Genomic DNA, 13797 nt, shown 5'->3' with positions numbered 1-13797 from the left:
GGAAAGCTGCTCCCTGCTTCCACAAGGGTTAAAAATTAAATGCTCCGCCGCCTTGCCCAATGGGTTTTGGCTTTTCTCGAATTACAGCCGGAGCCTGGGAGAATTAGGGGTTGATCTGTTTTCAAAGGGAGGAGTTCAGGGATTTTCCTAGCAGCGCTCTGGATGTTTCTTTCGTTAGCCAGGCTCTTTTTGGGCTGCCAAAATGACGGTGCGAATGTCTGTTTTAGGTGAAAGATCGAACTTTTAATAAGGAAGAAAAGTTGTTTCAAAGTCTAGAGAAGACTGTGAAATTGTGTGTGAAGAACATTTCGCTCTGTTTGCAACATCTTCAGGTGGGTACAGGCCTTTTTGCAATCTGTGGTCACAAACCCTGTCCATAACCAGTTTGACACACATTTCTGCCACTCGTTGGGCACCACCAAATTATTTATAAGCAGGGCTGGCTACATCAGAATATTAAATAAATAAGCTTTGCTGTCACTGCATGACAGATCCCATGACAAAGAAGTTTTGAAGCCCACATTTGGGCATTTTTCCCCTGACAGAAGCAGGTTCTGTGGAGACCCACAGGTGTAGAGAAGAAGGTGCTGTCTGGTGGCAGTGTCAGGACTTTCTGTGTGAAGCTGTCACCCCCACTGCTGCAGTGGAGAACCAAGCACTTCTCATTAAAGACTGAAGAACGGAGCTGCAGCCACATGAATTAAAACATCCTAAAATACATATTCTAGATGGAAGGACTCCTTCCCTTTTCCCATGCTTAGGTTGTGTTGAGGGCTGGCATTAGACATACAGGCTGCTCGAGTTCCCTAAAATGTGTTTGCTTCATTCCTCCTCTCCGGAGATGAAGGTTGGCTTGTGATTTATCAGCCTGCCCCTCCCATGGACTACTTGCCAGCTTTGTAGATGGCACGAGGCCTGGAAAAGTGTAAATGTGCCCTAACCAGGCAGGGACATTGTTTGAGAGATAGGCAAGATCAGTAACCAGCTGGCTGGGGCTTATCACAAACACACCTTGTTTTGGTTCTGCAAACAATGAAAGGCCAGAGAGCTCAGCCAACGAGGGCTGTTGCCTGGAATGGTGCTGACAGCTTCTTATCCAAACAGATCCACATTTCACTAAGATTTAAATTCTGAGTAACTGAAATACACCACTGTAGTCCTAATTAGTCCCCCAAAAGTGACTTTTGAGGATGTATGGAAAGCTGTCTTCTTGCTGAGGAGTAGCTGACTTCCAGTGGGATATTCATTAGTTTAGGGCATAGTTCTGTCAGTTGAACATTAACGACTTGATTCTTAAGTAGTTTACATTGAAAATAGACGAAGTACAGGAAAATATTATTACAGTAAACAACCTCACAATGACTGGAAACTACACAGCAGCTGCACAAGTGTCAGACAGGGAAAACATTTCTGATTCCATCAGTATTATTGCAGTAGCTGCATGAGTGAATGCAGCATATTAAAACCAATTGTAATAGTTTCATCTTCCTACCATCTTTTCATTTAGGACTCTATACATCTGGCTGCCCAGAATATAATTGGGCTTCAGGAAATCTTGCAAGATGAAGATGACAAAGTCAATGACTCTTCAGAAGAAGGGACCGACACTGCAAATCTATGTGAAGACTTTGTAAGTTAATGCAATGTCCAGTGTTACACAGCTATCTGTATGTCTGAGAAAACAGCTGTATTGAGGAAGACTAGAACAGAAAAGAAAAAAAAAAAAAAAAAAAACCACCCAAAACCAGCTTAGGAATCTCTTAAGAAAGATAAGTGGGGGTTTTGATTGAATTTCTGTAAGAACTAAGATAAAATACAATATAAATACATTGTGTTTTCCTTAGAAGAACTAAAGAAAACTTGTTAAGCTCCTAGGTTTATACTAAAATCTTTGTGTTAAATTTGTATTACCTGAACAATCCCGTATTTGTTTCACCTGAGCTTCAGAAAAGACCAGCAGATTGTTGCCTTGCTACTTTTGTTACCAGCACTTGCAGTTTGAATGACTTTTGTGATTGATACTGTGCTTATGTATTGTTAGCTCCTAGAATCACAGATGTGTAAAAATCTCAGATTTATTAACTGGAAAAAAGTCTCTTGGATCATCAAGTCCAGCTATTAACATAGTGCTGTCAAATCCTTCATATAGGGAACCATGAAAAATCCAAATATGGCCCATAGTAATTAATAAAGCAATTAAAAAAATGGCAATAGTTTTTCAACTAGTCTTCTGCTTTGAGAATCAAAATGAACTCCAATGTCTGGCTCTAATAAGATACTTAAATGTCCCTTCAAAATGGGACAGGCTGCTTCTTCAAACAGCTGCTCAAGCTGGAAAAATTCAGAGGTGGAGGTTTTCTTTTGCTTTCCTAATTTAGTGCTGACTCAAATATAGTCATTCAGTCCTTTCCAAAACACTGAAAGCAGAGTCTGCCAAGAAACAGAAGACTCTTTGACAGACTGCAACCTCCAGGATAATGACAGGGAAGTAAGATGATGTACTTCCTTTCCTTTGAAAATACCACATGTGAGAAGTATCTCAAAAATTATTCTCAGTAGTCAAACCTATATTTTCAATGTCTTTACAATGAATGATTGCATAAAGTGCAAAATAACACCTCTCTATCACTGCAGTGAGTGTGTTCATTATGGAAGCTGCCCCATATTCAGAAACGTAAAAGAAAACTAGAAGTAATTCCACAATAGATGAAACAGAAAACTTTTTAGGAACAAGATTTTAACAGCTATTGTTTCATGATCTAGCTATTCTGAAGGTCTATATAATTAAAAAAAACCCAAACCAACAATTTAATTTAATTTAATTTAATTTAATTTAATTTAGTTTAACTGTGGACATTTTTATTAACAATTGCTAATTTATACTTAATATCTGTTTATTTCCATGACTTGGATGTACAATATTACAAGGATTCCCTATCCTAGGCATACAGGTTTTTTAAAATACTTTTGGATTGACATTGCACAATGAGTAGATGTTCTCACTGAACAACCCATAGTGTTCCTCACATGTTTTCCTGGAAGGTTATTATCGAGGGAAATTGCAGCAATGGGCTCAGGTTAATAGTTTGGGTTTTTCTTCCCTTTGTGCATTTGTTAATAATGTATACCGTCCTTTCTCATTAGATTTTTTGGAAAATTTTCAGGCAGAGATTCCCAGTAGCCTCTTTTTGAGAAATCAAGTCCAGCAGTTTGGAAGAATTGTTTTCTTAATGCATCAAAAATTGGTTCACTAAACACAGCCCAGTTTTTCAGGTGGAAATAAAATAGGAGCTATTTAGTCAGTGTACATCATCTTGGCCTTGGAGAGCAACTCGAAGGCTAAAATGGATCTCTCTGGTATGTTTTCAAGAATGCAGAGGCAGCTGCTTTTTTATTCTCACATCCAACCCAACAACTTCATTCACACAGAATGTCCAAGAGCTTTAATATGATGATGAAGAATTTCACTCACTACAAGCCTGTGCTGTATTTGAACAAATGATTTACAAAAATAAATTTTATTTCATGCAATATTAATCCCTTGAGACAATTAGAGACTAATGGAAAAGTCTGAGGAAGACTGCTTTTTTACCAGGTGTCTAATTTTGTTGATTACTAGATATAAAACCAACAAGCATAACCTAATTTAATCAAATCAAGTGATTGTTTGTGTTTGCTTAAACAGGAATTGAGTTACAGCTGTTTCCAGGAGAGAGGGAAAAAAAAAAAAAAAAGCATCTTTGAGAGGATTCAAGACTTCCACTTAATAAGACCTCATTGGCTTTAGACTGTGTATTGGTGTGGGCCTTCCAGCTAAGGAAATCCCAGTTTTATTTAACCACTTGACCAATCCTTGCTGTTTTCCCCCAGTGGCAGCTCCCTAGGAGCAAAAGCTGCATGCTCCAGGGGAACCACTGCCAGACACTGTAAGCTGAAAAACTGATACCTCTCCCATCATGAAGGAGATTCTAAGTCGTCCTGGGCCCTGCTTGAAACTGCCTCTGGCAGGAATGCTTTGTGAAAAGTGATTGCTTGATGGGCTGCCATTAGGCTCAACCCCTTATGGCATCTGAAGGACTGTATGAATAAGGTAATGAGTAGGTCTGCTTTATACTTTCCAGATGGCTCAGCTGGACAAGCTTGTCTTGACTCCTCTCTCAGCACTGCAAGCCCTGTTTCCAGGCCCTCAGAATCTCATCCAGAAGCGCTATGACAAGTTGTTGGACTACAACAGCTGCCTTCAGAGGTCAGCTGGAGAAGAGCTGGACATGGCAAAGAAAGAATATGAGGCTCTAAATGCACAGCTAGTGGAAGAACTTCAGGTATTCAACAGTGCAGCCAAAAAGATTGTGTTGAACTGTCTACATTGCTTCATCACCCTCCTCAGGAATATTATGTTCGCAGCACTCCAATCAAACTCTGCTGTTGTGGTGCCTATTCCAGTAAGTACATTAGAAACAGGTGTAGCTGTGCCTAAATTTGTCTTTTTTTCATTCTGTATGCTTTGGCTAAAATTGTGTAGGACACATATTTACAAAGCTACGCTGATGTACTGATTTTGTGCTTTTGTTTGTTCTGCTCTGCACAGTCAGATTTGGGTTTTTTTTTTTACATTGCAAGCTCAGTAAAGATTAGGTTCATAGAATCAAAATAGTTTGGTTGGAAGGAACCTTAAAGACCATCTAGTACCAATTCCCCTGCCATTAACAGGGATACCTTCCACTAGACCAGGTTGCTTAAAGCCCCATCCAACCCAACCTTTAAAGTTTCCAGGGAATAAGGAACCCACAGTTTCCTTGCAGAAGCCATTCCAGTTCCCCACCAAAGTCACAGTAAACTAATGTTATCCTGCCCTCGTTCAGTTTAAAGCCACTCACCTTGTCCTGTCACTAGATGCCCTTGTAAAATGTCCCTCTCCAGCTTTCTCATAGGCCCCCTTTACGTACTGAAAGCCACACAGTAAGGTCACTCAGGAGTGGGTTTTGAGAAACTTGGGTTCTGAACTTTTGTCAGACCTGGGCTTTTCATGGAGAATGATCCTAATGGAACTGTTCCCACTGTTGCAGTGATAGTAGTGGCAAGAATATTACAGGAAGGCAAAAAGAAGGCAGCTGCTAGCATTTCTTAGCATGTGCCCTAACTAGCCAGGAAAACACAGGATATTATAAGAAAGTACATGAACATCTCCTTTGCTGCTAAACCTGCAGATTTACAGATGGCTGCAAAAAAGAAACAACTTCGGAGATCCGATGAAATAATTTTTATGAAAATCAAGTTGCATTAAAACCCAAATGTGATGCAGAAACTCCTGCAGATTTCTCTCGGCAGTAGTGAATAGCCTTGCCTGGAGGACTTGAACCCCCTGAGAAACACAGTTGCAGCAATGCCTTCCACACATGTAAATCCACTCACCTGAACAGATGCAAGGCTGCTTGGGAAACACACTCTAGTAAGGCAATTCTGGAGTATTCCTTTCCATCAAGGCTAGAACAGAGCACATTATAGTAAGGGGCAGCTGAAAAATTAAGCAAGCAAGGTCAGGATCAGAACATAGAGCTATGGCGCTTAATGGGAAAATGAAGGCTTTTTCCGCATGAAGAAATTTTATCCCTGTAATTTGATGTTTTCATGTCTTGAAAGCTGTTGTATTGGGCATTGTTTTCTGCGAGGGTCTGGCTACAAAATGACCTTATTTTTCTTTTTTTCCTGTTTACATCAGCAAATGCATTTGATGTTAGGCATAGATGAAAAGCACTTAGCCAGTGCCACAGAGAGAGGCTCAGTTACCCAACAATTTTTAACCTGTTGGCAGCTCTCAGTTGCACAAACACACAGCTGTGGGGTAAACTACTCCAAGCCTTGCAGCACATTGGCCACTCTGATAGCTGCTGAGATGCCCATTTGCATCTGAAAGCAGGTGGCTTAGTAGCATAAATGCAAGGCTCTTCATTTTTATCACCATTTAGAATATTTTAATGATTTAACCTCAATTGCTATGTCTTTTAAATGTAATAGCATCTATTAGAAACTTTCTTTAAGCAAAGACCTTTCTTCTCTTTACATCTCATACGTAGAGAGTGCACTGCTTATGGGCTCTGCAGAAAATAGGCATAACTTGTCAGATTTCCTGACTCCTAGCATTCAGCCAATTAAATTAAATCTGCTCTCTCCAATCTCCCTACCATTTTGTACATGAGATCTAACCCACATTTGTGTTTGCAGCTGTCCTCCTCAAGCATCTGTGAAGTGCAGAATCAATTGATAGAGGAGGTTCACAAGCTGAATTTTGTAAAAGAAAACAGCAGTGTAACCTTTATTGAGAGAAAATTGAGCTTGGAAAGAAAGAAACCTGTTCCTTCTCCGGTGAGTACCATAGATCCAAATTGTGTATGAAGCATCCTCTTTCAACCACTTTTGAAACAAATCCATCTTTATGCTATACCTAAAGGTTTGGGCTTTGTCTCTTCACTGTGACTCTGAATTGAGTTGTTGGAGTGAAGTTTTCATTGACTGGTATCTTCTGAAGATTTTTCACTTTTTTCATGTTAATATTTTGAAAATCCACTTGAAATTACCTCTGATTGCCTTAGCCCTTTAAGCACATGGTAAGGCTAAGGTATATATAAACTTTGGTAATTTCTTCTGTTAAATACTCTTATTTACACTAAGTACACTAAGTGCATCTTAGTCTTCTAATTCAGAAAACTTGTTCCTTGTGCTCAGCTGTGGTTATGTGTACTGCTGTTTACACATATATGCAAAAACATACACACCCACGGCAGAAGATTCAGAAAATCCACCAGGAAATCTGTGTTCCCAATCTCATCAGATATTTCTGGAGGTATTAGGAGTTTAGTTTACAGTAAAATAAGGACTTGGGTGCAGGTTTACAGGAGAAGCAGGGGCAGTTGTAGAATTCCTTTCAGCATCAGTGAAGGCACAGGTGCTCTTGCTTCTGTGGTATGTTAAGATCCCATTGATGTGCAGCACCCCCCTCTCTACCCTCTAACCAAACCCTGAAATGAATATGCTTCCAGCAGTTAATGGCATCTTGCCCTCATTTAGAGAGGTAATTTCACACGAAAAGCAGCCAATTTGGGTGCCACTGATTTTTTTGCCAAATGCCTTATCATACAAGTTGTTATGTGGTCTTAGCACACCTCAGCCCATTTTTGGACTATGCTTTTTTGTGATATTACATAGGTCATGGCTACGGAAAAGCAATTAAGCAGGAGACAGTTCACATACAGAACACTACCTCTGTGACAGCAGAGGACAGACTAAGAGGTCTTTAATTAATGAAATTCCTACATTTCTTTAAAATCTGCCCTTTATTGCTCACCTGTTAATATAGCAGTGGGACAGGTTCTTTGTGCATATGCAGAGGAGGTTTGGTCCCCATGTAACTCCTTGGTCTGTGTGTAAAAACGCTGGGTCAGTTGCTACATGCAGCATACACAGATTTTAACCTGGAAATGGCCCCAGCCCTACTGAGGATGATAATTTGTTTGTTTTCAGCTGGAGTTGCCACGCCAAACAGAGGACCACAGGTCCAAGCTGTTGTCCACGTACAGCAGCGAGTCACTGTACCAGGCTAAGCGCAAGTGCAACGCCGCGCAGGAATTCGATATTGACTTGCATGAAGGAGAGCTGGTGGCTGTTGTGGAGCAAAAGGACCCCTTCGGAAGCATGAGCAGATGGCTTGTTGACACAGGAAGTATGTTCTCTGCACAAATATCCCAATAACAGTTTCCCATTGGGATATTGATTTCTTTTCATTCTGGCCCCATCTGTTTGCCTCTGTTATACTGACAGCTGCATAAACCAGTTGGTTTTGAAATTATTTTTGCAGTGTTTTGCTGTTTATTTATTTTCTGCCTTTTTATTCTGGTTTCTAGTCCTCACAGGGTACGTGTATTCCTCCTTCCTGAGGCCTTACAATCCAGCCAAAGCGCAGAAGGATGTAGCAGAAAATGGCTTTGGTGATGATGATTTTGATGACATCAGCCTCTTTGTCTCTACACGGCCCCCTACTGACAGCAGCACAAGTCCAGGGTACAAGAAGAGTGACAGCAGCTCACCTTTTCACTTCTGTGAAAATCCTGCAATTAATGGCTCAGGGACTGGTGCTCTTCAGGGTGTGGATGATCAGCATGTAAGTATGATACACACAGTGCCTGTCTTCTTGTTGTTCCTATTTAAAATCTAAAATTATACTGTTAGTAATTTAAATGGTTTCCTTTCACACCAGAAAAGAGTTGCACTGATCTGTCAGTGTGACATAGGAATTCGTTATTCTGTGAGGTAGGAAAAGAGAATCAGTTCAACTGTGAATTGCAGTCCTATGTCACAGAAAACACACTTATATTATCCCACCCCATGTATGCCTCAAGGTTCTCATATGGAGAAGGAACTTGCAAAATAGCTCAGTTGGGGGGATTTTTCAGCTTACTGTTGACAAGAATGCTGATCAGCAAGGCACAGAAATGACCCACGTGCCACATTTGAGTACAGGAGCTTTAGGAAAGGTGATTTTCCACGAGGAAACCTTGCTGAAAAATTCTTCAACCAATCCACGGCCACTTGGTGTGAGCTAAAAACCTTACCATTGTAAGGTGATGAGGTCTTGGAGCTTGGTTTGTTCATCATGGGGAACTCCCCAGATGCTTCAGTTTTACTTTTTATTTTGTTCCTGTTTATAAATTGCAGGCCATGTTGGTTTGTACATGTTATTACATGTTTTCTGTATACAGAACTCCTGATACACAGCTACACAGTAATATGTGGCTACACTTTTCAATTCTGATTTTTGTTTATGTGGCTTTCCTTTTTCAGATCTTCTATGCTGTTTATGCGTTTCAAGCTAGAAGTGATCAAGAGCTCAGCCTTCAGGAGTACCAGAGGGTGAGGATACTTCGCTTTTCCGACCTGAGTGGCAATAAGGAATGGTGGTTAGCTGAAGCAAAAGGTCAGAAGGGATATGTACCATCTAATTATCTAGGGAAGATGACATATGCTTAGGAGGGGAAGGGCCTGTTGAGCCAGACTCTCTGAAGCAGACAGAATAATCATCTGTTAGGTTTGCTGCAAGCAAAGCAAGCTCACAAGTGATTGACAGAAGCCATGGTACCCAGCACACAGATGATACTGAGAAACTCCATTCTCCAAAAGCCATCACCTTGTCAAGACCTGAGGGAGGAAACATTTAACAAGAAGAATGATTCTGATTAATATGCTGAAGAGCTTGCTTTTCTATTACCCCATAATTTTCTCTTTTGTCAAAGCGTCATACATCAGGACTCAAACTGCAAGTACAAATCACAGATGAAATTACATTTTTCTTCCATGATATTTAGCAAATAATGTTCAAGATGAAGAGAATTAGCCTTGAAAAAGGACAAATTCAGTCATCAGGGATACTGTAGGCTGAGTTGTTCCTGAACTGTTATCTCAGTGAACACAGACACATCTTAAAACTTGAGCTTTTTTGATTGTCTGTTTTATCCTCAGCTGCTTTTGTGAAGAACTTTTTTTCTCAGTGGAGATTATTGGATTGGGAAAAGAAAAAGGGCTTAATTTTTAAGGAAACATTTCAACTTAAAACATACCAGGTGTGGTAGTACCAGTGACTAGTCCCAGGGAAGAAGGTATGTTTAGATAAATATGGAAATGCAGGAAGGAAAAGTGGAGACACTAAAAACAGGTACTGTGACATAAAGAAGTTATAATTTTCAATTGATTACACAACTGCTTCATATGGTAGAAACAGTTTGTAGCAATATGGAAGTGCCCCAAGTTTGAAATCCACGTATGTCTTCATACTAACTGCTTTAGTGCAAGATCTATGTAGTGAAATGAAACCTGTACTAATAGTCTTGGGACATTTACTGGGTAAAAAAAAAAAAAAAAAAAAAAAAAAAAAAAAAAAAAAAAAGAAGTGAAATGGTGCCTCTCAATGAATATTTAGTGCCTCTCTGATTCGTTAAGTCAGATGCAGAGATCATAATATCTAGTGGATAAGTGTCTTCAGGTTCACTGACTGCAGTGGTTCCTAGGTCAGGCTGGTGCCCTGCACTCAACATAGACTGAATGGTGACAGCAAACAGAAAACACCTCCTTGTAATTCTCAATGACACCCAAGTGCTCGTCACAAGGTATTTCACATCAATGCCAAGGTCCTCCAATGATTAGCAAAGACCTGGTGCAAAGCATTGCAAAAGGGAAACAAAAAAGTGATTATGCCTGCTGCAAGTAGTGTAGGTGAAAGTAAACTCCTGTCAGGTATTTTCTGTATTGCATAATTGCTTGTACTGGTGACTAAAATGACAACACTTAAAATCAAGGGCAGGAGGCAGGTAGTGTTGCTGGTTGAGGATATGCAGAAATTGTTCTAAAGCTTTTGTCTGAGTTTCTACTTCCCATAGTTTGAAGAGTGGGATTTGAAGATGAAATGATTCAAAATGCTTAGTGAAATGTAATAGAAAAGTAACCTGTCAGCAAAGAAAGGATGAGAAAAGTTAGGGCAGTTGTTACACACAATGGTTTCTGCTATGCTAATGAAGCTGGTTTCATTTTCTTTAATGTCCTCAATTTTCAGATTATTTTCATAAAAGGGTAGAAAAAGTTGTCAGTCTTGCTCCAGAGATGGAATACAGGGGATCACAGAGATTAAACCTGAAATTTGTGCTGGATTAAATCATATGATAGAGAAACTTTAAGAGTTCTCAGAGATAGATATCCAGAATCCGGTGTGGGAATCTCTGTGAGCTACTGCTATCCAGTGAGCATTATTTTGCCTTTGTACATCACCTCAGGCACTTAAATCTTGCTGTCCCCATAGCAAGCAAAAAGGGTTCTCAGCCATTTTATGAATGGATTTAGCTGCTTTTATGCAAAGCTTCACCTTTAGTAAAATGAAGAAAATAAAGTGCAGAGGGAGTATCAGCTTGGAAGAATGGACTGAAAGACTCACCCTTTTACTGCTTTGGCTTTTATATTTTGAGATTATGGGGAAGATACACACAAGAAGGTTTTCAGATCTGTCTTACAATTTAGAATATTTTATTTGGAGATGATCTATACTTTGCAATAGTTGAAACAGTTTTAGAAATTACTTGAATTGTACTTAATAGGCTTAATGCAGTCATGTAAGCACAATGATGAACTTTTGTATTTCAGACAGTGAAATTAATCAAGGGAAAGAGTCTGGAAAAAAAAGATTTCTGAAGTCTTAGGGCTGAGAACTCAGCTTGAGTCACAGGGAGAGCTCTGATTTTGAGTGTTAGGTACATTCCCCATGAAGAATCAGACTCTGTGAAGGTGTTGCGAAGCGTACTCCAATGCTGCTCTCCAAAATATTCGCTAGACATCCTGATCCTGAAGTAACAAGGAATGAAGGATGAATATACTGGAGTATACCTAAATTTCATTGAATTTCTGAGAGACCTCAGAAGGTCCTCAGTTGGCCAAATGAAATCCAAGTGTAGGATTAGGATCAGTAATAATTTTTATATTGTGGGATAATTATATGATTTTATTATACCTTCCTAACTTGAGATCCAGTAGAAGTGTGTAATTAGGAACCCAGGTGGATTGGCTTAGTCCATTTCAGAAATTCAAACTGATAGCCATTATCATTTGATATTATGAATATATCACAGACTTTTATTTTTGTTTAAAACAGATGAATGCAAACAACAATTGCAGAAAATTAAGAGATGCTCCTTGAATCTAAAGCCTTCCAAATTAAGATTTACAACAATTCATATTAGACTTGCTCAGTCACATTTTTGTTAAGGCAATGCTTTCCATACTAGAAACTGAGCTGTGTTAGAACTCCAGAAATTCGTAATATGCAATGATTTTGCCACTGGATTTTTTTAATGTGGGGAAGGTTACAGTATTCTAAGAGCTTTCTTACCCTCATTAATGACAAAACTAATTTATGTTGATTGAAGCAGGGACAGGCTGTGGTTTAGTGGATTGATCTTACATTTGTTCAAATGTGTGTTTTACTTGAGCTGTTGTGACAATAAATATGTACAAGTACTTCCAAGATTGGGTCCACTCAAACTGAAGTGCTTCCCTATTCAGGGAATATTTTTACCTGTTGCCATTTATAACCTGGGACCAAGAAAATGTCCAAACCAGTACACAGCAGAGTCCTAGGCTCTGACCTCTCGGACCTCTGTGCTTCACCATCTCCCCTTTGGCTGGATGGTGCTTGTGATCTTTGAGCAGGGGTTCAGCTTTTCAATGCAAACACAGATTGAAGAATTATTCTTTCTGACTTTTCATCTTTGGAAGCTTCACTGAGTAATTACCTCCTTCAAACACTAAAGTACGCTTTTGCTGTCATTTTAAGATAGCTTTTAAAAATGAAGATAGATGAAGTGGATCTTCCACCTGCACTAGGAAGCACAGCCATTATAATCCTTGTTCCCATAGATCTGTTACTGATAATTCCTACTACAATATTGTGTGTTGAGAAATAGTAAAAAAAAAAAAATCTTTAAATTATTGTAATAATAAAAATCTATTTTTGTAAAGATACTTCTTCTTATTTATTTTTTTAAACATGATGTTTTCTAGAAGCAAAGAGCTTTATGTGCGATCCAAGATCTGCCTGCAAAGGTAGGAGAGGAAATAGTTGCCTCAGATAAAATGCTGCATTTCTAGGATGCATCCTAGCTTATTAATCAATACATTAGTGCTTGAAAAGTTCTATTAAAAATACTAAGCAAGTTTAAAAATACACTTCAAGGTTCCAGATGTCAGCGTAACTCTGTTCTGCTCCTGAGATTGTGACCACTGTGAGCTGTAATAGATAAAAGTACATCACAGAGCCTTGTGTTAAACCTTTACTTTTAGACACAGGTATCACCAGCATCCCCATGTCCAGCCAGAGGTACACTCATGGAACCTATCATTTCACATTACTGAGGGTACCAGAAGTTTGGCATCTATTAAAAAAAATCATAGTTAAGTGGAAGTAAAAAACTACCACACCAATTTCTAAAACACTTAAGAAAAGTCAGGTAGCTATTTTTATAGTAAATCACAGAACAATTTGGTTTGGGGATAGAAAAATCACAGGACTATTTTTGTTATTTTTACTAAATAGAAAGCATGCTTCTCAAATTTCAGATGGGCATTCCTTCTTCCTGCACTACATTCCTCAACCTGTCACAAGACTTCAGTCAAACAAGCCTGTAGAACAGACTCCTTTCCTGAAAATACAGTTGTTAATTCCATCCTAACTATAACATCAAAGCAGAAAGCAACTGTTCCCTTCAATCTTCTCCATTTTTCAGCAGTGCCTATCTAACATATTCAAGCTAAACACTTGATTTAAAAGACCTGGTCTGTGCTATAAATCCTTTCTGATATAATACTTCAAAGAATCACAATCCTAACTGACATTTTTATACCAACAGAAGAAAACTCTGTATTTCATTTAGGAGGCTGGGAAAGTTAAGAGTGGAAGAAAGTCTTTCGCTGGTGCCAACTGTACCTGTATTAGAGATTTTGCTAATGCAGTGCTATTGACGAGTGCAGCCAGACTTGGCCTTATTAGAGAGAAAAGAGAGGCACACACAAAAAGCCCAGCATCACTTATTTAATTCTGAATCAAGGGACCCCACAGTCAGTCCATGCCAGGGTTATAGATGCAAAGACATCAGGGCACACTTGAATCAGGACTTAGGAGTACTCTAAATGAACTACCACAAGTTAAAAACAATGATCATTCTTTTTCTGCCACTGCTCACCCCATTGGTGGTACCTAAAGTAAATCGG

At 39.2% G+C, this 13797-nt stretch overlaps 1 protein-coding gene across 1 annotated transcript in view; it reads left to right on the top strand.

The window, feature by feature from the left end:
- Positions 1-12548, top strand: part of ARHGEF38 (Rho guanine nucleotide exchange factor 38) — a 39950-nt gene extending 27402 nt beyond the window's left edge. Inside the window, exons 8-14 of the mRNA XM_066317849.1 lie at positions 228-332; positions 1508-1630; positions 4122-4442; positions 6223-6363; positions 7519-7717; positions 7899-8155; positions 8836-12548. Coding sequence (XP_066173946.1) covers positions 228-332; positions 1508-1630; positions 4122-4442; positions 6223-6363; positions 7519-7717; positions 7899-8155; positions 8836-9021 — 1332 coding nt within the window. The 3' untranslated portion in view covers positions 9022-12548. The remainder of the gene's footprint in view (positions 1-227; positions 333-1507; positions 1631-4121; positions 4443-6222; positions 6364-7518; positions 7718-7898; positions 8156-8835) is intronic.
- The last annotated feature ends 1249 nt before the right edge of the window (positions 12549-13797 follow it).

The sequence above is a fragment of the Sylvia atricapilla genome, chromosome 4, assembly GCF_009819655.1.
Source record: "Sylvia atricapilla isolate bSylAtr1 chromosome 4, bSylAtr1.pri, whole genome shotgun sequence".
Lineage (NCBI taxonomy): Eukaryota > Metazoa > Chordata > Aves > Passeriformes > Sylviidae > Sylvia > Sylvia atricapilla.
Note: the sequence above shows the minus strand (reverse complement) of the source record. Positions and strands in the feature narration are given on the sequence as shown.